This window comes from Suillus subaureus (assembly GCF_016647635.1).
Source record: "Suillus subaureus strain MN1 chromosome Unknown BJ212scaffold_29, whole genome shotgun sequence".
NCBI classification, from domain to species: domain Eukaryota; kingdom Fungi; phylum Basidiomycota; class Agaricomycetes; order Boletales; family Suillaceae; genus Suillus; species Suillus subaureus.
In genome coordinates this window covers 430,407-453,099 of record NW_024538585.1, presented here as the reverse complement: position 1 = coordinate 453,099, position 22,693 = coordinate 430,407, and the positions used below count along the sequence as shown (strand labels likewise).

General features: G+C 48.3%; 11 protein-coding genes across 11 annotated transcripts; 7 read left to right on the top strand and 4 right to left on the bottom strand.

Annotated features, from left to right (window-relative positions):
- Nucleotides 1–11: 11 nt before the first annotated feature.
- BJ212DRAFT_1277784 (glycoside hydrolase family 47 protein) lies at nt 12–2,272 on the top strand (the record flags this gene model as incomplete). The annotated part of the gene is made up of 9 exons (XM_041331385.1): nt 12–334; nt 391–511; nt 561–736; nt 794–902; nt 955–1,054; nt 1,113–1,211; nt 1,261–1,844; nt 1,894–2,063; nt 2,119–2,272. The coding sequence occupies 9 exons, from the start codon at nt 12–14 to the stop codon at nt 2,270–2,272; spliced, it is 1,836 nt and encodes a 611-aa protein (XP_041190100.1).
- Nucleotides 2,130–4,882, top strand: BJ212DRAFT_514640 (uncharacterized protein). The gene is made up of 11 exons (XM_041343381.1): nt 2,130–2,630; nt 2,693–2,779; nt 2,840–2,952; nt 3,002–3,200; nt 3,247–3,379; nt 3,432–3,788; nt 3,842–3,896; nt 3,943–3,970; nt 4,019–4,170; nt 4,223–4,436; nt 4,492–4,882. Exons 1-11 carry the CDS (start codon nt 2,578–2,580, stop codon nt 4,703–4,705), a joined length of 1,605 nt encoding a protein of 534 aa, XP_041190099.1. The 5' UTR covers nt 2,130–2,577; the 3' UTR covers nt 4,706–4,882.
- On the bottom strand, nt 4,763–7,046 carry BJ212DRAFT_1483746 (P-loop containing nucleoside triphosphate hydrolase protein; the record flags this gene model as incomplete). Its single annotated transcript, XM_041340663.1, has 9 exons — nt 4,763–5,047; nt 5,096–5,646; nt 5,695–5,831; nt 5,879–6,055; nt 6,104–6,165; nt 6,216–6,407; nt 6,456–6,528; nt 6,580–6,749; nt 6,807–7,046. 9 exons carry the CDS (start codon nt 7,044–7,046, stop codon nt 4,763–4,765), a joined length of 1,887 nt encoding a protein of 628 aa, XP_041190098.1.
- A 148-nt stretch (nt 7,047–7,194) lies between these two features.
- BJ212DRAFT_513757 (uncharacterized protein) lies at nt 7,195–8,887 on the top strand. Its single transcript, XM_041343380.1, has 6 exons — nt 7,195–7,409; nt 7,473–7,551; nt 7,599–7,818; nt 7,871–8,153; nt 8,203–8,395; nt 8,449–8,887. Exons 1-6 carry the CDS (start codon nt 7,330–7,332, stop codon nt 8,875–8,877), a joined length of 1,284 nt encoding a protein of 427 aa, XP_041190097.1. The 5' UTR covers nt 7,195–7,329; the 3' UTR covers nt 8,878–8,887.
- Nucleotides 8,888–9,432: 545 nt separating this feature from the next.
- On the top strand, nt 9,433–10,806 carry BJ212DRAFT_1448442 (Zinc/iron permease; the record flags this gene model as incomplete). The annotated part of the gene is made up of 8 exons (XM_041338544.1): nt 9,433–9,593; nt 9,645–9,675; nt 9,725–9,808; nt 9,866–9,974; nt 10,024–10,207; nt 10,264–10,334; nt 10,387–10,622; nt 10,681–10,806. The coding sequence occupies 8 exons, from the start codon at nt 9,433–9,435 to the stop codon at nt 10,804–10,806; spliced, it is 1,002 nt and encodes a 333-aa protein (XP_041190096.1).
- Nucleotides 10,807–11,209: 403 nt separating this feature from the next.
- BJ212DRAFT_1374835 (uncharacterized protein) lies at nt 11,210–13,414 on the top strand. The gene is made up of 17 exons (XM_041336422.1): nt 11,210–11,476; nt 11,540–11,577; nt 11,637–11,689; nt 11,739–11,849; nt 11,900–11,913; nt 11,964–12,008; nt 12,058–12,141; nt 12,192–12,259; nt 12,310–12,341; nt 12,394–12,506; nt 12,560–12,637; nt 12,684–12,757; nt 12,807–12,893; nt 12,948–12,991; nt 13,041–13,089; nt 13,145–13,337; nt 13,391–13,414. Exons 1-16 carry the CDS (start codon nt 11,246–11,248, stop codon nt 13,233–13,235), a joined length of 1,212 nt encoding a protein of 403 aa, XP_041190095.1. The 5' UTR covers nt 11,210–11,245; the 3' UTR covers nt 13,236–13,337; nt 13,391–13,414.
- Nucleotides 13,415–13,503: 89 nt separating this feature from the next.
- BJ212DRAFT_1483743 (uncharacterized protein) lies at nt 13,504–15,574 on the top strand (the record flags this gene model as incomplete). Its single annotated transcript, XM_041340662.1, has 3 exons — nt 13,504–15,146; nt 15,203–15,346; nt 15,406–15,574. The coding sequence occupies 3 exons, from the start codon at nt 13,504–13,506 to the stop codon at nt 15,572–15,574; spliced, it is 1,956 nt and encodes a 651-aa protein (XP_041190094.1).
- A 308-nt stretch (nt 15,575–15,882) lies between these two features.
- Nucleotides 15,883–17,388, bottom strand: BJ212DRAFT_1374826 (CRAL TRIO domain-containing protein). The gene is made up of 7 exons (XM_041336421.1): nt 17,069–17,388; nt 16,858–17,006; nt 16,648–16,806; nt 16,531–16,596; nt 16,401–16,477; nt 16,245–16,342; nt 15,883–16,192 (listed from the first exon to the last, which is right to left on the bottom strand). The coding sequence occupies exons 1-7, from the start codon at nt 17,339–17,341 to the stop codon at nt 15,995–15,997; spliced, it is 1,020 nt and encodes a 339-aa protein (XP_041190093.1). The 5' UTR covers nt 17,342–17,388; the 3' UTR covers nt 15,883–15,994.
- Nucleotides 17,389–17,631: 243 nt separating this feature from the next.
- Nucleotides 17,632–19,064, bottom strand: BJ212DRAFT_1448439 (triose-phosphate transporter family-domain-containing protein; the record flags this gene model as incomplete). The annotated part of the gene is made up of 3 exons (XM_041338543.1): nt 17,632–17,945; nt 17,973–18,711; nt 18,762–19,064. The coding sequence occupies 3 exons, from the start codon at nt 19,062–19,064 to the stop codon at nt 17,632–17,634; spliced, it is 1,356 nt and encodes a 451-aa protein (XP_041190092.1).
- Nucleotides 19,065–19,788: 724 nt separating this feature from the next.
- BJ212DRAFT_1301999 (uncharacterized protein) lies at nt 19,789–20,796 on the bottom strand (the record flags this gene model as incomplete). The annotated part of the gene is made up of 4 exons (XM_041333203.1): nt 19,789–20,198; nt 20,250–20,525; nt 20,575–20,613; nt 20,664–20,796. The coding sequence occupies 4 exons, from the start codon at nt 20,794–20,796 to the stop codon at nt 19,789–19,791; spliced, it is 858 nt and encodes a 285-aa protein (XP_041190091.1).
- Nucleotides 20,797–21,466: 670 nt separating this feature from the next.
- On the top strand, nt 21,467–22,624 carry BJ212DRAFT_1483739 (ribosomal family S4e-domain-containing protein; the record flags this gene model as incomplete). The annotated part of the gene is made up of 5 exons (XM_041340661.1): nt 21,467–21,580; nt 21,668–21,745; nt 21,807–21,987; nt 22,046–22,445; nt 22,495–22,624. The coding sequence occupies 5 exons, from the start codon at nt 21,467–21,469 to the stop codon at nt 22,622–22,624; spliced, it is 903 nt and encodes a 300-aa protein (XP_041190090.1).
- Between the last annotated feature and the right edge of the window lie 69 nt (nt 22,625–22,693).

The window sequence follows — 22,693 nt, the reverse complement described above, 5'->3', positions numbered from 1 at the left end:
ACTCCTCAACTATGAATTTTCCTGCCGGTTTCCTAGGAGACAGCGTAGCTGCCAAGGCCTCCTCATCGCTGCGTCGCAGAGGCATCTCCATTCGTCACATCGCATCTGCATTCGCCTTGTCCATAGTACTGCTCACGCTTTATTTCAACTATTTCCGGCGTAATGGCCACTTGTTTCCTGCCGATGTCATGCACTACGCTCCCGAGACACCAGAGGTATGGACAGAAAGATCCTTCCAAGTGAGGGACGCCTTCCTGCATGCCTACCATGGTTATGAGCGCTTTGCATTCCCAAATGACGAACTCCGTCCTTTATCGAATACTAGCATCAACAAGTGAGCTTACGTATGCCTTTCAATCACCTCACATCTACTCACGTAACAACACAAAGCTTCAATGGATGGGCCGTCACTGCAGTTGACTCGCTTGACACAATGCATATGATGGGATTAGAACAAGAATATAAGCGCGCAATGACAGCTGTACATAATACAAACTTCTCTCTACCCACGGTGAGCGATGTCTTTTAGCATCTCTCGATGATGCTCAAGTTGCCTATAGAATATCCGCGTGCCATTCTTTGAGACTGTCATACGTCAACTTGGCGGCCTCCTCTCCGCTTATGCACTGACAAATGACAATATATTGCGCACTCGCGCTGATGAACTTGGCACAATATTGGCTCCTGCATTCAGAACCGCCAGTGGTTTTCCTCAGTACAGCGTAAATACTGTAAGGTAACCCCCATCATTTCCAACTCATATAGCTTCTGCAGGCCTAATCTTCTGCTTTAGGGGCACAAGCGACGGGCCTTTGATTGGAAGCTTGGCAGAGATTGCAAGCTATCAGATGGAATATGCCTATCTCGGTAAGATTACTGGTAAGAAGGAACATGTCGACCGAGTGAGTGCAAAATTAACTTCATCGCGCATAAGATTGAGCCTATTGCACCCAGGCTACGACCGCTACACGTAACTTTGTCGATGCTGATTTGCGCGAACACGGCGGTATGTATCCGATGTTTTGGAATATATCGTCGGGACAGCCAAGAGACTGTACGTGCCTGATGCATAGTAGATAGACTCCCGCTGACTACATTCTTGCAATGGCCAGCACACCTTTCCGTTGGTGCAGCGTCCGACAGCGCCCACGAGTACACCCTCAAGCAGTACCTAATGACCGCTCGCAAGGACAAGGCAAATCTCGAGATGTGTAAGGTTTCGTTTGCCAACCTTTCACATTAGTTAATTAATCTCTGTAGATCTCCGCTTCACCTCCCACGTTCTCAATAACTTGATGTACATCTCGCCGAACCGCCACCTCTTGTACGTCACAGATTCGAAATTATATAGGACCGGTAATCGCCCCACACACAACTTAGAGCATCTATCTTGTTTTTTCCCCGGCCTTCTCGCCCTTGGAGCTCACACTCTTCCCCTAAATAATCTTGAAGAGGTTGGGCTGAACTTTACCGCACTTGCAGACGATCTGCTCCCCAGACAGCAATTGGGCTATGAGGAGCTTGCCTCATTCGATCTAAAGGAATTACATTTATGGGCCGCCGAAGGGCTGGCACAAACCTGTTACCTGACTTACGCAGACCAGCCGACAGGGTTGGGACCCGATATCATTAATATGCTATCTGGGGGCGCGCGTTCTGAAATACTGTGGATGGATGCCATGCAAGAGTGGAGAACATCTGGTAGAAGAGGTCCCCCACCTGGAGTGGGAGATAAGCACCCTTGGGTAGGAGATGGAATATCTAGGAATGCACGAGAACGTGAGATGGCATACGCTATGAGAGACTACTACGTTAAGAGTGCTGACTACCAACTAAGACCCGAGGTAAGAAAACAGGTTTCCATGGTGTTACATTCTGACATCCGCTTTGTAGACTGTAGAGTCACTTTACATCCTTTATCGTGTCACTGGCGATGTGAAATGGCGGCATCGTGGATGGAACATCTTCCAGGCGATCGAAAGGGAAGCAAAGACTCCATCAGGGTACGCCAATGTTGACAAGGTGGACACATACAACCCACAACAGCTTGATGTAATGCCTAGGTTCGTGCCTCACCTACGCGTCTCCTTATATTTCTTTTTAATGTTGTTATGACAGCTTTTTCTTGGCCGAAACGTTGAAGTATCTCTATCTTCTCTTCCGAGAAGACGACCTCGTCCCCTTGGATAAGTGGGTGTTCAATACAGAAGCACATCCATTTCCTGTCTTTGAGTGGACGGAAAAAGAGAAAGAAACATATGGTGTTTCATGATGTGTACTCTACACACTCCCACTAGATTCAGCGGTTATCGTTACACGAACTGTCAGCGTATTATCTTCGTTAGCTAATTATCGTATCGTGCCGTTCATACCGTCTCTCTTAACTTGTATGAAGCTACATGGTCAACGCTACTTTGAGCAAGCTCTACGGTAAGTCCTCAGTCGAGGATCGGTGCTGGTCTGCGGGCCGGCCGGTTCGGAACAGTTACTCAGGTGGACGACGGAATGTAATTGGAGTCGGGAGCCACCAGCGTCAAGGACCCTTCTCTACCACTGGCACCCCATCTCTGCGTCACCATGTCGATTTTGAAGCAGGGCGAGTTCGTTGGGTCTCTTGATTGCGGCACAACGTATGGCTACGATCTTCCTCGTGATTACTGATAGTCAACGGCGGCTGAGCCCATGTTTACAGTTCCGTGCGATTCATCGTCTTTGATCAGTATGCAAACATCGTCTCTCAGCATCAATTGGAGTTCCCCCAATATTACCCGAACCCAGGGCGAGTAGTCGCCCCTAGTTTCTGAGACCCTGGATCCCTTACTGGCGTTGCATATGACAGGTGGCATGAGCACGACCCTGAAGAGATCCAAGAAATCTCAGAGCAGTGCATCACTCAGGCTTGTGCGAAACTCGAAGAAGCAGGATGGGCCAAGGAGAGCGTGAAAGTAATCGGTACTTGCGTTCATCCTACCAAAAGGTCCTCATCCTTCATGAATTGCAGGAATTACGAACCAGCGTGAAACCACTGTTGCATGGAGTAGGACTACAGGTAAACCTCTGTGTAAGGCTATCGTTTGGACCGATTCTCGTACGAAGAACACTGTCGCTCATTTTGAGCACTTGCTGGCTACGACCGGCATCGAGGTAGAGCCTGGGCAATTTAAGATCGGAGAAGAAGGTGTTGAAGCTGTACGTGACATGTGAGTGATGTATCTCTACGGGATCTGGTCGTTCATTCTTGGATAGTACGGGCCTGAAGCTCTCCACGTACTTCTCTGGGATTAAACTTCGATGGATGATTGACAACTACAGTGAAGTCCAGAAGGCCCACGACGAAGATGATCTACTTTTCGGAACAATTGAGTCGTGGGTTGTTTATGTAGGTGTCATTCTGTCAAGGAATGCGATGGATTTTCCTGATGTATGCACAGAACCTTACAGGCGGTGTCCAGGGCGGTATTCATGTTGGCGAAGTCACGAATGCATCTCGCACCCTTTTTCTAAATTTGCGCAAGCTTACTTGGGATGAGCGGCTGCTGACGTTCTTTGGTTTCCGACGGTCAATGCTACCAAAACTTGTGTCTTCCTCCGAGGTGTATGGTCATATGTCTCACGGCCCACTGAAAGGGGTTCCTATCGGAGGACTTATCGGGGACCAACAAGGCGCTTTAGTGGGAAACAAGTGTCTCCGTCAAGGAGAAGCCAAATGCACATACGGTACGGGTGCGTTCCTCCTGTTCTGTACGGGAAAGGACATTGTCAACAGTAGTCATGGACTTCTGAGCACGGTAGAGAGCCTTCTCAGGATGTCACGCACTATTGTTCACGAATTTTTCGCAAGGTCGCTTACCAACCCGGTCCAGGGGCTGCCCCAGTCTATGCACTGGAAGGAAGTAGTAAGTGCTGATTTTTTTGTACTACGCACGTAATAACCTGGTGCAGTTGGGGTTGCTGGAGGCGCCATTAAATGGTAAGATGCAAGCATTGATTTATTGCACCCCCTGAGTGTTCGTGTCAGGCTACGGGACTCCATGGGTTTCATTAAGTCCGCCAGCGAGATAAACACATTGGCAGCTTCAGTACCTGATACTGGAGGCGTGTGCTTCGTAACCGCGTTTTCTGGCCTCCTCGCACCATATTGGGACCCCGGTGCTGCAGGCCTACTTATCGGTACGCTAAATTTATCATGTTCCTGTGACACAATAGCGAATTTTGAGGACAGGATTATCCTCGTATACCACTCCCGCACATATTGCTCGTGCGACTATGGAAGCTACTGCTTTCCAGACCCGTGCAGTCCTTGAGAGCATGAAACTTGATTCACGCACAAAGCTCGAGCACCTCAAGGTCGATGGAGGCATGACCAATGGCGATGTTTGTATGGAGATCTTGGCGGACATCGGTGGTTTCGACGTTGTCCGTCCTGACATGAGAGAGTATGCGCATACTTATAACAAGAAACGGCGGATAATACACTAACTATTGAGGCAGGTCAACTGCCCTAGGTTCGGCCCTTCTTGCTGGCTCAGCCATCCGGCTGTTCGGTTGGGATATATCTAAGCCAGCGACATTGGCAGAAGTCAATACCAAAGGTAGCCGAACTTTCAATCCCCATATGCCCGAGGAGGATCGGGAAAAAGGGTGGACTACATGGCTGCGTGCTGTCGAGAGGTCAAAGGGCTGGGACGAAGGCGTTTACGAATAAAATGGAAGTGATGCGATGAAATATAATTCTGGGTGCCATCATATGCTGGGTTACACACTACCGAAACTTCTTAAGAGGATCAGATTTTTTCTTCCCACCGCGACCTCCACCCCCACCACCTCTGCCACCGCGAGCACGACCGCGGCCACGACCACGTGCAGAGGACTTTTTGAAAGGTACGAAACCAACTTGAGACTCTTCAGCTTCTATAGCTGGAGCTGAAACTAGACGAGGGAGCAAATATTTTGGTACATGTTTCATATGAGCCTGAACCCTAGTGGGATGTAGCGGCTTGTCATGGCGTAGATATTCGAGATCGAGTGGGTTGTCCTCAAAATGGGCCTGTGCAGTACATTAGCAACACACAAGTAAAACGATCAGAGTACCCACTTTGAGTTTCTCTGAGTTGATAATCTCAGTTTTGAGTTCCTTGATCCTGGCCTCCTTGATAGCGCTTCTTGTCACGGACCGCAGTGCGTCGTCCATTCGATATCGGAATGCCTCCACTTGTTTCATATCAAATTTGTACTCCTGTATTTTGGAACCACGTGCCGCCTGCTCTTTCTCGATCCTTGTAAATACAACCTCGTCATTCTTTGCGCTCTCAAGACCACCAACGACCTTGTTTTTACCCCATTGGTCTTTAGAGACGACATAGGATAATGACATGCCTGCCCGCCCAGCACGGGCAGTGCGTCCTACGCGGTGGGTATATGACCGAGATGATGTGGGTAGATCGAAGTTGAGTACACAAGCAACGTCGACGAAGTCCACTCCACGTGTAACGCCATACTCTTTGTCTGACTTCGTACGGCGTTTCTGTTTCTTTGGTTTGGAGGGGCCAGGTTGAGGAGCGTTTTGGAAATGCTTCCGCTTCTTAGACGCGGGTTCAAGTTGCGTGTCTTCGTCTTGGTTTGTCTCCGCACGTTGTGTTGGCGTCACTGAGAAGCCGTAAGAAACAATCAAGGCTCTGAACAAATAGAACCTACACTCGTCGCCAACACCATCCTGAAGTCCATCCTCCTCAGGTTCATCGTCAGAATCAGCTTCCGTGTGGGCACCGTTTTCATCAGTTGCAATGATGTAGTCATAAACACCCTTGTTAAACTCCTGTACGGTATGGTATCTATAAAATGTTAAATGTGAAAACATGTGTCGCAAGTTTTCTCGCACCTTGAATTAAGGGGAAGCTCAGAGTTTAGCACACAGCATTTTATTGAAAACTGTTCCAAGAATAGTTTCAAGCGGTAGCAGCGGTCGACGTCGTTGACGAACAGTATGCATTTGCCCTTTATGAGGCGGAGTTTGAGGATGACATACGTGAGAAGGAATTTGTCAATTTCGGAGCACCTAAGGAGAGGTAAGTATCAACAAGTGATGAAACCATACGGGACTGACCGAACAGAGTATTGGCTGAGGAGTAAGGTTTCATCCTCATCTTCTTCCAGCTTTAGGATGGCCTGAAGACCGAAGTTAGTAGAGACAAAAGTTGGTGAGTAGATGAGCTCACTGGACTACGAAGAGCCAAGCCTTTCAATGTCTCAACATCATCTGTCATGGTTGCACTCATCAAAAATGACTGATACACCTTCGGGAGATATCCCCCGGAAATGATTTGTCGGACGTCCTCATCGTGCCCATAGGACAGAATGAGATCAGCCTCATCGATAACAAGGGATTCCAATGAAGAGAGGTTGAAAGTCTGGACAAACATGAGATACACTCCATGTGCTGTGAGATTATGACACACCTTTGATTGAAGCAGCCCGAGGGTACGAGAAGGAGTTGAAATGACGATGTCTGGCTTATCTGCGAGAAGTGCACTGGATACTCAAGTCATAAGCAAGCGATATGAGCAGCCGAAAACATCTCACCGTTGCAGATGTGTAGAGGAACCAGTAGCAGAATTAACAACGATAATCTCCTTCTCGCAATAAGTAAGGAGGCTTTGAAGACATGCTGTGACCTGTTCAGACAGTTCGCGAGTGGGCACAAGGATTACAGCACGTGTCACTTGATGAATTTCGTCTGAGGCGGATAACGACTTGTTGCACGAGTCAGTGGGTGCTCGATACAGCCGATCTCAATGTGATACACCCACAGATTTCGCACTAAGAATTTTCTGCACGACTGGGATACAATATGCGGCGGTTTTGCCACTGCCTGTCCGAGCTCTCGCAAGGATATCGCGGCCTTCCAGCGCAATGGGCAAGGCTTTTGCTTGGACGAGGGTTGGGCGAGCGAAGCCCATGTCTGCGAGGGCGCGTAGTAAGCGGGCATCAAGTAAATGAGCAAAAATCGAGAATGTTGATTTAGAATCAACCAAATGTGCTTCGACCATTTTTGCCAGGACTGCGTCGTCCTGTAGAAGATAGCAGCTAAAGCGAGGTCGAAGGTCGTGGTCTCTCAGCAGTACTTACTTGCAGAGTTGTGACCGACCGCGTTTTCAAACCTCGATTATCATAAACGGTAGTAAACCGGCCAAGAAAGGCATGTTCCCGGCGACCCGATGAGTCAAGCTATAGTAGCAGCAGGCTGCAGTCACTCGATCACAGTACTATCTAGAATGAAGGTGCTCATCATTTCTCCCTGACTGTTCTACATTTGCAGCAGGATTCATCATCATGAACGACGCGGAACAAATTCGAGTTCACGAAGACGAGTCAAATTCTGTTGAGGGGCCGGGCAAGGTTTTGTGTGGCATGTACGTGCATTTGAACTATGTCATCTCAAAAACTTATTTTCCAAATGCTATTTCTCTCTGAAGCTGTCGTAGACAGTTTTATAGGTATACATGTCCGGGGTGCAACGTGTCTTACTGCAGCCTGACGTGTTTTCGTTCAGAAGTAGGTACACAACCCACTTTGAATAACAAGGCAATTAAGTTGTGCAGGCTCACTCCCAATGTTCGGAGGCATTTTATCGAAAAGAAATCCAAACCAGCATCGAAACGAAATCTTCGAAAACACATGAAGAGAGGGAAAAGATGCTCGAGTTGCTGAAGCGCTTCGATGAGCAAACTCAGGAGGAAGACAGCAACCTGCTGCGTGACCAGGATGAATCTGACAGTGACTCTAACAATCTCGTCTCTAGATTCGCCAGTGTGGATATTTGTACGTGATCCCGATTCCTTAGTTGGTCTGCAACCAAACGTGGTCTGTTTAGCCTCAGCATCATCCGACGAATTACTCAGACTTATGACCAAGGAAGAAATAGACAGGTTCTTCAACGCGCTCAGAGACCCGACCAGTCAATTGGCCCAACGATTACTGTCTAGCGAGGAATTGCAGTCTGTGAGGCAAGAGCCATGGTGGGAAGCTTCCCTGGAAGGATCTTCGAGCGGGAGCATGCGATATGGATCAAAGCCTGCACTTATGGAGGCCCCGCTCAACATTGTAAAACGCCAGGCTAGCAGTCCTTCTCTGATTTACAACATTTGCGCTGTCCTGTAAGTCTTTAAAATCTGCCGTCACTAGGTGATCTCCTGATTGTGATAGTGTTTCTTATGCTTTTGCTACCCGTCACCTATCTATTTCACCATTATCCTCTGCGCAAAATGATGTGCCAGATGAAGCAGAGGCGCGCAGAATTATCTCGCAAGTTGTCCCATTCCTGGTAGCTCGTCAGTCACAAGTGCTGTACTCGACGTTGAGCAGTGCCGTCACTGATGTGTGGTCACGCTTTGACCCTGTACGTTTTTCCCTTATTATCGATCACCGATGTGGTACTCAGTCCTATTCAAGGGGACCGTGGGCGCCGGGTCCTTGTCGGTGCTCTTGCGTGATTTGTCCATCATAGCGAGACCCAGATTAATTGTCACCGCATCTTCCGATAACAGCTCATTAAGCGATCATCCGTCTGCTACATTATTAGCCGCACTATCGGACCTCTCTTGTCTTTTCGCTCCACGTTCGATTGGTGTGCCTAGTCACATTCAGATGAAACTTAGATTTTACGCCGCCCAAGTCCTCTCTACGCCTCCGCTCGTTTTTCGTGCACTTGCAAACGAAATACAAGATTACGCGCGGGCCCTGAAGGCGGAGGTAGGATCAGTAATGAGCAATCCTAGTCTCCAAGGGAAGAACCTTGACGCTTCACAGCCAAAGCTGGCATCGAACCCTGATATTATAACCAGCGGCCAAAGCTTTGGGCCATCGGAGTATCTTCAGTAACATGGAGGCTCGGTCTGCTGTTAATCGACGGCTCCTAAAAAAATATATGACAGCATGTGGAGATGCATTATACTAATAGTATGGGTGCGAGTCCGTGGAGGCCGTGAAATTATGAGCTGTAGGTGTATGGACCTCGTGCACTTAATGCAGCCGGCAGAGGGCCTTATTTTGTAGCCCGACCTACTCCATATGTTCCATTCCATTTTTTATGCAGATTTTTGTGATTATGTGCTGTATATTGTTATATATGTTCTTCTCAAAGATCCACCAGTTCACTGATGCCTAGTACGTACTGCATAGTCAGAGACTCATAATATGCTATCTGGAACCAAACATCGAGTATGTAGACATGGGGTGGCGAGTGGATCGACGGCGTGGCTGTATGGCATGTGTAGATGTTAAACATGCCAGGATTCCGCATCGGGAGGAGGACCCTCCCAGTCATGAAGGTCAGAGGGGATATATAAGATTCACAAGCTTCACTAATTTCCTCCCAGAGCATTCAATCTTCTCTCTGACTTGCCAGGATCGTGAAAGGCGACCTCACTTCAAACTATGTCGGATTTAAACTGCGGTTCTGGTGGAGGCGCGACTACATACCCACAGTTGCGGATCGCATCGGTTTTCATCATCCTCATCGGATCACTGAGCGGCGCACTTTTTCCAGTGCTTGCTCAACGGTCAAGCTGGCTTCACGTTCCCAAAGGCGTTTTTGAGTGAGATTATTCAACACGAATACGCGCAGCGTTCTGATCTGAATCTCGTAGCTTTGCCAAATACTTCGGTTCCGGTGTTATCGTGCGTTCTATCAGCTCGTCGATTGGATTAGTCGTTCACATTTACACAGATAGCTACAGCCTTTATTCATCTTCTCAGCCCTGCCATCAGTGAACTTACATCTCCATGTCTGTCACCGGCTTGGCAGGTGTATGTAAGTCAGTGTCTCTAGGAGGCAGTATCATTACTTATGTACATTTCGTAATCACAGCCTTACCCGCTCGCATTAGCCTTGCTCAGCGTATTTTCGATTTTCATTGTTGAGCTGGTGGCCTTTAGGTGGGGTACAGCCAAATTGGCCGCCCTTGGCGTGAGGCATGGTGCGTTTTGGATTGATCGCGTGCCAAGGCTCCCCTTATTCCAAAACAGACGCACACGGTCACGGTCTCGGTGCGCACGCTGCACATGGACCTGAAGGTGGAATGCCGAATGACTCAAACTCTGAGAAGAGCAAGGAAGATCTAGAATCTGCCCATGATCATCAGGTGGATCTTGGTGCTACAGGGCAGGTCATCGGTGTGTTCATCCTAGAATTTGGCGTATTATTGCATAGGTGCGATCTCTCTTGATTCTCGTCCAATGATTAATTCATGTTTACTCTTTGTAAAGTATGCTCATTGGGTTGACGCTGGCGGTCGATCCGGACTTCATAACTCTGTTTGTTGTCATTATATTCCATCGTGAGCAATCCCAGTATCCTACGACTCACTGGTGGACTGACATGATACGCAGAGAGCTTTGAGGGCCTTGGAGTCGGCACTCGTCTTGCTCACTTACAGCTTCCCCCGAAGTACAATTATGTAGCCATCTGTGGCGCGCTGCTGTACGGAATAACCACACCATTAGGCATTGCAGTCGGGCTTGGCGTTCAAAGCACGTACAACCCAAACAGCACCACCGCCTCTATCGTAAGTGGAGTGCTCGACTCGCTGAGTGCGGGTATCCTGTTGTACACTGGTCTCGTTGAGGTATGTTATATTTCTTAGTGTCGTGACCAGAGCCCGAGCACTCATCATTTTTATGCAGCTTCTTGCCCACGAGTTTATCTTCAACAAAGAAATGATCAACGGTTCCAACAGTCGCGTTGCCTATGCCCTCTCATGCATGCTGTTTGGATGTGGGATTATGGCGCTTCTGGGGCGTTGGGCATGATAGACATCAATATGTTGTGACCCTCTAGTGTAATATTGGATATCTCAGTGGTTGACAGTTGTAGCACTAGCTATAGTTATTGCGCCGGAACCTATTTTCAATCTATAGTGGACTTTGTGTCGCCTCTACCTAAAAAAGTGATGATCTGTTACTTTGCACGAATCTGCCAGGTAAGTTGTGGATAGACCTAAATTTCTGCAGCTCCAAGAGACACCTGGTCCAGGGACATTATAGGCTGAAGACGATAGTTAACGCGAGATTTCCATCAAAACATAAAGTGTGGACAGGCACGCCGCATGAACGCCGCTGGCTCCAAGCCGAGAGGGACGAACCGTGAGAACACAAGCGACAGCTGTTTCGTGGGAATTTGAGACACCAGACAAATAGCCATTTGACGTCTACCTAGAGTGCTCTACACTTCGTGAGAGTCGGGGATAAGATGAAGACAAGTATTTCAATACTCCTACTCTCTTTCAGTGGAATTACACTTTCTAAACCTGTCAAACAAGCTTTCTATGATGCAGGAGGCAACCGCCAGGTTGTTATGCAAGGCCAGGTGTTTGACGTGCCCTCTAACCCTCAACCCGGTTTCAATCTGAACTTGGACGAACTCCGGCTAGTCCAGCTATCAGAAGGCCAGGAACCGGTATGGATGACAGAACTCGAGAAGGTGAGGATAACTCATTGTACCGCTGCTGCGGGTTTGATTCTCTACTTACCACATGTCATCTAGATTGAGGCCAAAGCCAAAGGGCTTCGCTTCTTCGACATGTACTTATATTCCTTTCTTCGTTTGAATGTCAGTTCTCAATTGATGTTTGCACGTCTAGCACGGAGAATCGTGACCTTGGTTTGTCTGCTGACTTGCGCATCGTGACGAAAAGTGAGTATACTTGTCAGTTGCGAATGTCGTGGGGCTTACTTTTTCACAGCTTCATACCCACCTCTGAGCGCTCATGAACAAGTCACCAAAGTCATCAAGACGCTGTCCACCGAAGGTCCAAGGGCAAACTTAGAGAAGTTCTCCAGCTTTAGAACGAGATGTAGGTCTTATAGCCGCTCAGTGTTTCAGCACACTGACTCAACGTCATAGACTATCGCAGCGAGGTAATTTCTAGTCTTCACAGTCCATCCTGAGACGCTCAACTGCTGTGTAGACAGGAAAGGAAAGTCAACAATGGCTACTGTCTAAGATCAACGAAGTATGTTCTCCACATATTGCTAGATTGATCGCCAACATTTGGACATTAGATTACCGCGGATTTCGCGTCGCCCTCGTTGAAGTCTCTGATCAGTGTCGACGAATTCCATCATTCTTGGGGGCAACATTCGATTGTAGGGCTTATCACTGAATTTTATTTTCTCGTTGGTAAATTGCTGGCTAGATTGTTAGAATCGACGGCTCCGATGCAGCAGACGATCAAATTGTCATCCTTGGTGCTCACCAAGACAGGTGATCGTTGTCTTTGGATGTCGTTTGCGGAACTGATTTTGTTTTCTCAGCACAAACTTATGGCCATTCCTTGCCGCCCCTGGTAATTTGCACTTGTTGGATCTTTTGAGTTTGCTGGCTGATTTTCGGGTAAGGTGCTGACGATGACGGATCGGGGAGTGTAACCATCCTGGAATCATACCGTGCACTCTTGGCATCCGATTTTCATCCAGTTCGGCCTGTTGAATTCCACTGGTATTCTGCTGAAGTAAGCCATATGAACGCGTTACTGTGTATGTGTTGCTAATCCTCGGTTTTCAGGAGGGTGGTCTTCTTGGTTCACAGGCTGTCGCTCAGCACTATGAAGCCCAGGGTTTGAAAGTGTACGCTATGAGCCAGGTAGACATGATGCGTTATCTTGATTATAGCAACCTGACTTCGGTAGTATGACATGACAGCATGGGTAAAGAGAGGTACACATGAGGAAGTTGGCGTAATTGTAGACTATGTGGATTCAACGTGAGCATTTCGTTATGATTGTTTGTTGTAATCTAACCTTTAATACTAGCTTGACGGAGTTCAACAAAGAATTAATTACTGAATATCTGGACATACCATTTGTTGAAACTAAATGTGGATATGCTTGTTCCGACCAGTGAGTTATGTTTCATACTTTGTCATGAGTGCAAGTTACTTACGTCTATTACAGTGCTCCTTGGAGCAAAGCGGGATATCCTAGCATCTTTACCATCGGTGAGATAATTTTTCATTATTTGCATCTTAATTCTGATTATGGTGTTAGAAGGGGCTTTTGAGAATTCAAATCACAGGAACATCCATACCGCTAACGAGTTAGTATTTAAGATCAAACTGCGGAGACTGCGGATACTGACATCAATCCTACAGCCGGATTGATATCTCGGATGAGTTTAGCTTCTTACACATGTTAGAATTTTCTAAATTGGCTGTGGCCTTTGCCATCGAACTTGGAGGTTAACTTTGTATTATTCTACTGGTCTGGAACATTGTTAGATCCTGTCTGACACTTTCGCAACGTTGGTCCTTGTACTCGACGCGGGCGTTTCCGGCATCATCTGACGTATGTTTGAGTTTGGTTTACACAAGGTTACTATAATGAGCGAGATGCACTAGATAATCATCATTCTTCTTGCCCCGCATCGTCCCCGTGTCCCACCATTTATAAAGAGCTTCACAAGTACCAGTGTAAACGAAAAGTTGTGAGCTCTCTTCAGCTTAACACGGCTATGTCCCAGCTGCAGCGAAAACTATCTGTTCGACGAGGGTCTGTCAGTGCGTCAGATCCATTCGGACAGCATGCTACCCTTAATCATGATCCTAATCGATCATCGTCATCAACTTTGACCATCGTTCGCGTACTGGATCCCAGTTCGCAAGCAGGCGCACCACAATGTGCTGGGACCGCTCCAATGAATCTTTCAGAACCGCCTGCACCAGCGCTTCACCGACGTTCACTACGTCATCCTGGGACTATTTCGACGAATGCAGATGGATCATCAACCGGTAGACTCAGCTTTGCATTTTCATCTTTCGCCCCAAATTCTTCAGCTCCAACTTCCTCTTCTGCATCTTCACCAGCCGTCGCTACCTCCCCTAGCCGACGGGCCTCCAGTCCATCTACTTCCCCTCGTCTACGCTCTAGCTCACCGCAGTTCACCCGGAGACAATCCGCGTCAGGTTCTTCCCCATTTTCTAAACCAAATTTGTCCCCAGAACAGCTTGTAGACCTCGCTCGTCAATCAACTAGCCCTCGTTATGTCCCTCCGCCTGCATCTGCCCCTAGCACTCCTCATCTTCCCACGCTTGCAAGTCCGGTGGGTTCCTCTAATCCTGCCGCTGGTGCAATAACCGCACCTGCGACATTCACCCCGTTACCCGATGATATTTACCTTCCTTTCATCGATCGTCCCTTTGAAGTGACCCAATTACTATCAACTCATCCCACAACCAAACTTCTTTCCCTCCTCGCCCAGACATTTCCCAGGACACAAGGCCCAGAAAATCTTAATGATTCTACGTTCTCTGCTGATCCCGCGAAATGGACCTTCGGGACTTTGCGCCTCTGGTTAACCATTATGGATAGACAAACAGCCAGTGACACTCTCTGGGTGCGCAACGCGCGCAGATGCGTCCTGTCTCATTCAGAGCTCATCTGGGAGCGTCTGAAGGGGGCTCTTGGCGTTCCTCCCGAGCTCGAGGTTGACGGAGAATGTGATACGGAGAGTGTGATTGCAGTGGATGATCACCCACCGCGCGTCTGTGTCTCTCCTATTCCGGCAATGTTAGATGCAGGTAGTGCGGCCCAAGATTCGGGAGAGTCAAACACGCGCCCTACATCGTTTCCGCCTGACGATGTTCAATCAACTCAACATGATTCCATGCCCCCATCCCCCCGAGAGGACCCACTCTCCACCACAACTCACTTGTTGATTGAGCCCATACTCGCGACACTTACCTCAAACGCGAACGTCTCCACTCCTGGTTCAGCTAATCCACCTCCACTCAGCCTCCCATCAAACTTGTCACAGTCTACTTCTCTCGGACAGGGAGACGGACTGCAGGACATTGGCGAGGAGGCAGAAGACGAGGACGGCGCGGACACAGAAGCGCCCGAAAGGGACACTCAACCTGTCGAAGATTCTTCGCAGATTCATGGGTTACGCATATCCACTTCACCTGTGCCGTCTTCTCCTGCTTTTGTGTCACAACCATTTTCACATCCTACTAGCCCAGTCATGAGTTCGAATAACTCGAGACGCAACAGTACCGAGCTCAAATGGTCGTCTGAGTTTACCCTTCCCCTTACTAGGCGCATTTCTCGTACGAGTTCGCATGGTTCGGTCAGTAGCCTTGGACGACCCACGTTCAGGTTGGTACTTCTGTAGTTCTTGTGGCGTACTTGCTAACCCTCCCTCGCTCCCACAGCTACATCTACAACTCAGCTGGATCTGACTTCGGAGACAACGATAGCGAGCGTGCGCATGATGCTGTTGGAGATCGTGGCCCAGGACATCCGCTCTTCCCCAGCAATTTTGCGCGACTGGCATTGGGCCCAACGCTGAGTGCGAAGTAAGACTTCCTCTGAAGTACTACTTGCAACGATTAAATGTTGACCACTCTTCACTCAGTAATCCTAACCTGCGTCCCTTACGCTCTTCCACCCACCCAGTGCATTCGCACTTCGCTAAGTGGGCGCCAGGTGGGCGTCCTCCGAGTTGGATTGATGCTTGGGACCCTGTCAAGCACGAATATGCCGCAACCACCGCTAGCGGTAGTAGTATCGGGGGCGGTGAATAAGCTGACGCACCACAATACACGCCGCACTCTCAAAATTCAATCTTCTCATTCCTCGACGCCTCCTGCATTTTTGGTCTTGACAGGTCTTCAATATCTCCTTCTTGTCTTTTGGAACTTGCAGCAATGGTCAAAAAATCTCGCATCCACAATGTTGTGCTTATAGTGCTGTCTCCTCACTTTACCTGTTTGTATCTTATCCCTGTAGTCTTTGTAGTCTGGATTGGAGGGACATATGTATAGGGTACAATCAAAGAACAATACATGAATCACGTTGGCTCATGGAATATATGTAGCTTTCCTTGCAAAATACTGGAGTCGAGATCTGAATTGGATATGTGGAATATGAAATACAGTGTGGCTGGTGCATAAGGATTTGAAACGCTTTCAATCGTACACGCGTTCATAGGCTCGTTCTCTCGGTTAGAATCCATCAGCATCCCCACCGTACCTCTTTGGCAACTGGTCGGCAGAGATCAGAGGTAGAAGGGTGGTTCCGATGACCTTGGGACCGGAACCAACAACACTCATCTTCGCCACTGTTGCAGCTGACAGGAACGGCTTGAATATCCAGAAAATCCAAGTAAGAAAGCTAGGAACGTTGACAAAGAACTTTCTCGCCTGTGAATAGAATATATTGCATTCTGGAGCCAGCAAAGACAGGAGAACGAACCAGGAACTCAGGATAGTGGCCCTGGAATATACTGGATGCTTCGGATGCTGCATTTTTGGAGGCCTGTGTTCTACTCGACATGCTTACACCTTCGTAATCTAGTGATATCCAATGAAAGCTGAGCGAACACATAACATCAACTGTCAAGATACATACCGTGGATCTGGACCATTTGGTCTATAGTCTCAAAGTCAAGTAGGGTTATGCTTTCTTCCATAAAAGCAACACGCCATCTAGAGATAGGTTCAGGGACGATGCCACAAGAGTGAGGATGATGTGCGTGTACCTTAGAAAGCGCTGTGTATCACTGAAGACGGCATCCAGATCCTTACTGGCGCCGTATAGATTGTACCTTCGAAAATCAAATCAAAATGACATCTCAGAAAGTATATGATGAACATACGAAATGGGATGTCCATCCTTATCCTTTCCATATGTTCTTCCAAGCTTTCCAAACACGTCCTCTGGAAACTTTTCCTTCATAGCCTCATCGACCTTGAAAGACTTGCGCCATCGCAAAGTCGAGATGAGCATGTCCTTAGCCTCCGCAGGACTGAGATTCCTGTCCAGTTGATGTTCATAATAAATTCTAGTTTCAGAAAGTGAATCGCACCTGGCACGAAGGAACTTCATTAGTATGACGCTGACGCGGGCATCCTTAGGTTTCAGTGGGTTGATGGTGACACCCCACAAGTTGTATGACGTGGACCCAGCATCATCCTGCTCTGGAAAGGCCTCCTTGAAGGTTTCAGGCAGAGCAGACTGTAATTAAATACAGGTTGAAGACCATTTCTGAAGTGCATGAATAGTCTTGACCAACTCACGCGAAATTCCTTCAAAGCTTTCCACTCAGCCTCAGTGAATTTCTCCGTTAACGGATTCTGTGGTTCCATGTCATCTTCCAGCGTAGCCTCAACGGCGCTGGGCGCGCTCAGAGCAGGTGTTGGTTCTGGGCCTGGTATATTCTCCAGTACAGTGGGCGTCGCACCTGGCTGAGGTACAGCTGCCCCCGCTGTTGTCAGAGCACTATGCTTGACTGGGGATTCCGGGGAAGTTGCTGCAGCAGAAACTGTCTCACTATCAACGATCTGAGTCATGCCTACTCAGTTATAAGAAGTGTCAAGCTCCAGTCCCAGACGTGGGTATACAACTGAAAGCTTTTGTCACGTATTATCTGATATAGTGTATCCCGTGTCTGAATATGTACTTACCAAACACAAATGACGGTACTGAGTAGCTATGTAGAAACACTATGTATATATCCACATCGTCACTTGAACAAAATGCAGTCTAATGTCACGTAGAGACCGCCGGATATGATACTATTTACATTAATCAAAAGGTAACAGTCCTCGAGAATAAATATGGATAGAGATACTGAGTTTTGCTAAGCAGTAACGTGTCCCACAGTGAACGACTCCATCCCGAAATGCTGCTGTATACGTGGGGGCTGATATCCAATAGGGACCGTATTGGAAGGCGGCGAGTCTATGGAGGGAGGAGGCGAGGGATATGGCTCTGTGGGCGAAATAATATTTCGCTTTGAGAAGATGGACGACGTGTCCTGGGGAGAAATTTGGATATGCGGGTTAGGATGCCCGTACCCATGCCCGTTTCCGTGCGAATCTGGGTGTAAATGCGCATTTGTTGAAATCTGCACCCGCGGTCGGCCAGTAGCAGGATGTGCCCCCGTTCCTGTGGCTGCGGCCACCGGAAGCTCAGGCGTACCGGGGATGGGGGTTGGCGGCGAGCTTCCATTCAATAACTTCTCCTCAGTCCGATTAATGGGAAGCATCATGTCTCGCGTCGCCTCTACCCTGCGCATTTTGTTTTCCCCTCGCTCAACATCACTCTTCGCCGTGTTATACATGTATAAACCGAGAAAGGTCATCCCGATACCGAGGCCCTGCATGGGATGTACGCTCTGGTTGAACCATACTATGGCGATACAGATAACAGCGACGCGCTTGATGAGGGAGGCGATAGAATACGTCACAGGTGACGTGCTGGAAAGGATCACAAATGCGATGATGTTTTGCGCAAAGTGGACGGTGCCGTTCATGAAGAAATAATATGGGATAGAATGAGGAGCCTCGTGTCCACGAGTCGGGTGCGTAACATGAACGGAGTCGCCAGCGAGGAGGGGAAGATCGGTGAAACACCAAATCGGGATCATCAATACGAATGCCATGGCCGAAGAATAAAATAACAGGTTGAGTTTGTCTAACTTGTGGGACGATGCCTGAGACCCTGATGGCATAATCTTCTTAAAGAAGATGTTGGAACTGACGAACACAAGGGCAGAACCGAATGCGCAAAGGAGACCTGTCGGATTTGAGGCGGACTCGAACGTACATGCCAGCATGACGCCAATGATCAGGGGGAGTAGAGAGAAGTACGTCCTTGGGGAGTACTTGACGCCGAAAAGCATGGCGTAAGCGGCAACGGTAAACAGTGGAGATAGAGCCTGAAGGCACGTTCATTACCCCAAAATGAGGAACCAATAGTTCAGCATACCTTGATAGTATGAACAGTGCTGACGGGTATTTTGGAAATTGCAATGCTAGAGAACATGTGGCCACCAACTTGGAACATGCCCATGGGCAATGTGCTTCGCAAAATGGCGCCAGTTGGTGGACGCAATTTTGTAAATTGGATGACTGGCGACATGAAGAGTAGACAATAACCGGCGACGAATGCGAATTGTATGATGGTGAGGGTGACAGGGTGATTCCATTGATTGAGGATGGTCTTTCCGGTATTTGACGAAAGTGCAGAGGTGGTGTACCAGAAACTGCACAAAAGGATAAATCGAGACATTGATGCGGCCGAAGCATATGGGGAAGGTGTTGTGAGAGGGCCGATAGACCGTCGTGAATTTGATGATGCAGATGCTAAGTCGGAAAAAATGGAATAACGAGACAAGAACTTTCTAAATCTCGCCAGCTGGCTTGCACCTGGTGCCAGGCGTGAAGATGATTGTCTTGCACAAGGAATCTCTCCATTCAAGGCAGGTTTCTCGCCTAGGAAGGTGGCCTGCCAGCCTTCGCCAGAGTTGAGGTGCTGATTATCGAAGGCATTAGCTGATGAGTAGTTATTATAGGCTAGTTTGGGGGGTAGCTGGCGGTCAAGCATGGGTTATCAAGAGATGTGTTGAAGAACCTAGCCTGGTTGCCTTAGATCTAAAAGAAGTAGAAAAAAATGAGCACTGTCGCAGTAGACACCACCGACGTCCTTGGCGGGATAACTTGAAAGGTTGAAGTCAAGTTTCTGTCAAGGATAGCTTGGATACGCCCGCTTGACGCCCAGTTTGGCTTTATTTGCCGCGTGGCAGGGAGTAACTATGTACACAGCATATCAAGTACTGGGACCGCTAAATATTTCTAAAGGTTGATGGTAGCAATATATTGTTCAAGAGCAACCTCTGGTTCGTCCCAGAAAATGAAGTAGGTTCCCCTCAGTCTGGAATTTGAACTTCACATCTCGTGCCTTTTTGGCATCAGGCCCATAAATTGGCTCGGGGTCAGCCAAATACTTCCTAAGTTCATGTAACGCCCAGACTATAACACCAGGACTCGTTCCACCACACATGTATCTGACACGTAGTTGGGGAGGGACTTCTCCGCCAAGCTGTGTCGAAGATTGCACGTCGCGTCATGGCCTTGAGCACGTCTTGTTGAATAGTAACGAGGAGTGTGTCGGAAGCACCGAAAGTCTTGGCAGACGTGAGCTCTGCGAACTCCCCAGGAGTTAGCTCGTGCATAGAGTGAGGTTTTTCTGAGGATTGGTAGAACTCGAGGTCGTCAATGCTTCCTGAGGTGACGTTTTTGTGCGGGAAGTGTCCCGCCACCCATTCATAGAAAAGCTTGAACCTCTTCTCGACATCGGGCTCGGTCCAATATTCTATACCGAAGCTTGGGGGCTTGGGTATACCAATGAAAATTCCAGTCACATCTATGGCACTGTTCATTATTCCGAATATGCTACAAGATAAATTGTGCCTACCATGACAAACGACAGTATGGAGATATTTCTCAAGGTCAGACAGAACGTTGTATGGCAAGGCGTCGAGATGGGCCATAACAGCATGAGTGTGCAATGATCCTAAAGACCATCCCAACAGGGCAATTCCACCGCTGGTGCCTTCCGCCGGGGGAATATGTTGTTCGCGGGCAAACATGACAAGGAAAGTAGCGATATCGACCGCTTGACTACGAAGGAAACCTTCCTGTCCCTCCACCGTACGGGACACGAGACCAGCCAAGTCTGCATCACTGGAAGCTGGTAGTGGGATTATAATCACGCCTGTATAGGCTGACTATGCGGATACGGTGCGCAGCAGCTAGAGGGAAAAGCTTCCTGAAAACACCTGCATGAAGAATAAGTTAGCAAGACGTCACGGAGCACTATAAATCATACCTCCATTGAAACCCATGCCAGGGACGAAGACCAAGGTTGTATAGGTGTTTCCAGGGATGTCGCCGCTATCAAAGTAATAGTAGGACACGCCGTCACTGACGGTCAGACTTTCAAGTTGCATTGGGGTGGGCATCTTCGAGCTAGCCTAATGGAAGAAACAGTGAGATTCACAGAGTCTGTCATCTCATTTATCAATTGCGGAGGAAAAAGCTCCCTGAACCACGTAGTGCTGACAAGTCATGATCAAGGTACTTATGTACCATTGTACGATACCCGGTAGCCGCCAGACCACATGCATGCAGGCTGGTCAACTTGAGTTGTTGTGCGTATCAAAAATTCAAACGCCAGTGGTGCCATAAGCCTTTGGACCGAGTACAATTCTAATAAAAAATTGTATAAATTTCAGGCTAGACAAGACTTTGTAAGGGTTTGTCATTTTCAGGTTGGTTACCTGATGGTGGTGGTTAGGGGCCACAGCATGCACAGGCCAGATGAGGGAACGATGGACCGCTTAGCTTCATGCTCAAGCTAAGGTTCGCCTCAAATTGACGTTCTTATCGTATCGAACTTGTGGACTCTGTAAGAATATCGATCTACGTGTAGCGTCGCATTTGGAGTTAGACGACCTATTTTGTTGATCATGGCGGATTCTCGCCGTCGCAGTCGCGAAATCGATCGATCACGTGACTTAATTTTACCCACCCTAAACTCGCAAGCTCATTGGACGTATTGAACCAGTCAGACCAAAGCACCGAAATCAATATCGTCGCCGCTGACGCCGTTCGCTCCTCAAGACTTTCATCATGGTCAGTTTTCTCGTCCTGAGCACCCCCTACGGATCCCATAGTAGCCATGAATACGGTTTTGACGCGATCATCGACGTTGGAATAGGTGGATGTGGTAATTTAGAGATGGATGTACCAGGATGATTGACCCGCAAATCTTGCTCTTCTCGCGGCTTGATATGATCAAATGCAGAGCTGACTCTCCCTTGTCACCCGTAGGCACGCGGACCGAAAAAACACTTGAAGCGCCTTGCTGCACCCTCCTCATGGATGCTGGACAAGTTGAGCGGTACCTATGTGCGTGCATCCCAGATTTTTTTGGATATCTTTGTCCTCAAGTATTAGAATTATACCACAGGCTCCCCGTCCTTCTCCTGGTCCTCACAAGCTCCGTGAATCGCTCCCCCTGACCATCTTCCTTCGCAACAGGTTGAAGTATGCGCTAAACGGCCGCGAAGTTACCTCAATCGTCAAGCAGCGATTGATCAAGGTCGATGGCAAAGTGCGCACGGACACCACCTTCCCTACCGGCTTCATGGGTAAAGAAGCCATTTTTTTCTTGGTTTATTCATCTGATCTCATCTTCCTGCTGGTTAGACACCATCTCTATCGAAAAGTCCGGCGAGCACTTCCGTCTCCTTTACGATGTCAAAGGCCGTTTCACCATCCACCGCATCACAGCTGAGGAAGCCTCCTACAAGCTCCTCAAAGTCCGCAAGGTCGCTCTCGGTGCCAAGGGTGTCCCTCATGTTGTCACTCACGACGGCCGCACCATCCGTTATCCCGACCCTGCCATTAAGGTTAACGACACTCTCAAGTTTGACCTTGAGTCGGGAAAAATCACCGAATTCGTTCACTTTGACACTGGAAACATTGTGATGATTACCGGCGGACGTAACATGGGTCGTGCTGGTGTCATCACGCACCGCGAGAAGCACATTGGTGGTTTCGATATCGTGCATGTCAAGGATTCCTTGGACAGGACCTTCGCCACCCGGTGAGTGCCTCCTGTAAGCCAACGTACAAAATCTCATGTTTTTTATTAGTATTTCCAACATCTTTGTCATCGGTGAGGGCTCAAAGCCCTGGATATCACTACCCAAAGGCAAGGGTACGAAGCTCACCATCTCGGAGGAGAGAGATCTCAGGAGGAGACAACGGGCTGCCGAGCAATAGATGTTGTCGCGGAAGGTCTATTGATATCTTTTGCAGCATTTCTTTCTCTCTATGCCCCATGTGTATGGC

Bases quoted from the DNA above. Each gene is read 5' to 3' on its own strand.
- BJ212DRAFT_514640 (XM_041343381.1), top strand. From the start codon at position 2,578: ATGTCGATTTTGAAGCAGGGCGAGTTCGTTGGGTCTCTTGATTGCGGC. The intron at 2,631-2,692 runs GTATGGCTACGA...CCATGTTTACAG, and splicing joins TCTCTTGATTGCGGCACAAC to TTCCGTGCGATTCATCGTCT. The intron at 4,171-4,222 runs GTACGCTAAATT...TTTTGAGGACAG, and splicing joins TGCTGCAGGCCTACTTATCG to GATTATCCTCGTATACCACT.
- BJ212DRAFT_1374835 (XM_041336422.1), top strand. From the start codon at position 11,246: ATGAAGACAAGTATTTCAATACTCCTACTCTCTTTCAGTGGAATTACA. The intron at 12,260-12,309 runs GTGATCGTTGTC...TTGTTTTCTCAG, and splicing joins CTTGGTGCTCACCAAGACAG to CACAAACTTATGGCCATTCC. The intron at 12,507-12,559 runs GTAAGCCATATG...CTCGGTTTTCAG, and splicing joins TCCACTGGTATTCTGCTGAA to GAGGGTGGTCTTCTTGGTTC.
- BJ212DRAFT_1374826 (XM_041336421.1), bottom strand. From the start codon at position 17,341: ATGACTCAGATCGTTGATAGTGAGACAGTTTCTGCTGCAGCAACTTCC. The intron at 16,807-16,857 runs GTGCGATTCACT...TCAACTGGACAG, and splicing joins ATGAAGTTCCTTCGTGCCAG to GAATCTCAGTCCTGCGGAGG. The intron at 16,343-16,400 runs GTATGTATCTTG...GGATATCACTAG, and splicing joins CCAAATGGTCCAGATCCACG to ATTACGAAGGTGTAAGCATG.
- BJ212DRAFT_513757 (XM_041343380.1), top strand. From the start codon at position 7,330: ATGAACGACGCGGAACAAATTCGAGTTCACGAAGACGAGTCAAATTCT. The intron at 8,154-8,202 runs GTAAGTCTTTAA...TGATTGTGATAG, and splicing joins TACAACATTTGCGCTGTCCT to TGTTTCTTATGCTTTTGCTA. The intron at 8,396-8,448 runs GTACGTTTTTCC...GTCCTATTCAAG, and splicing joins TGTGGTCACGCTTTGACCCT to GGGACCGTGGGCGCCGGGTC.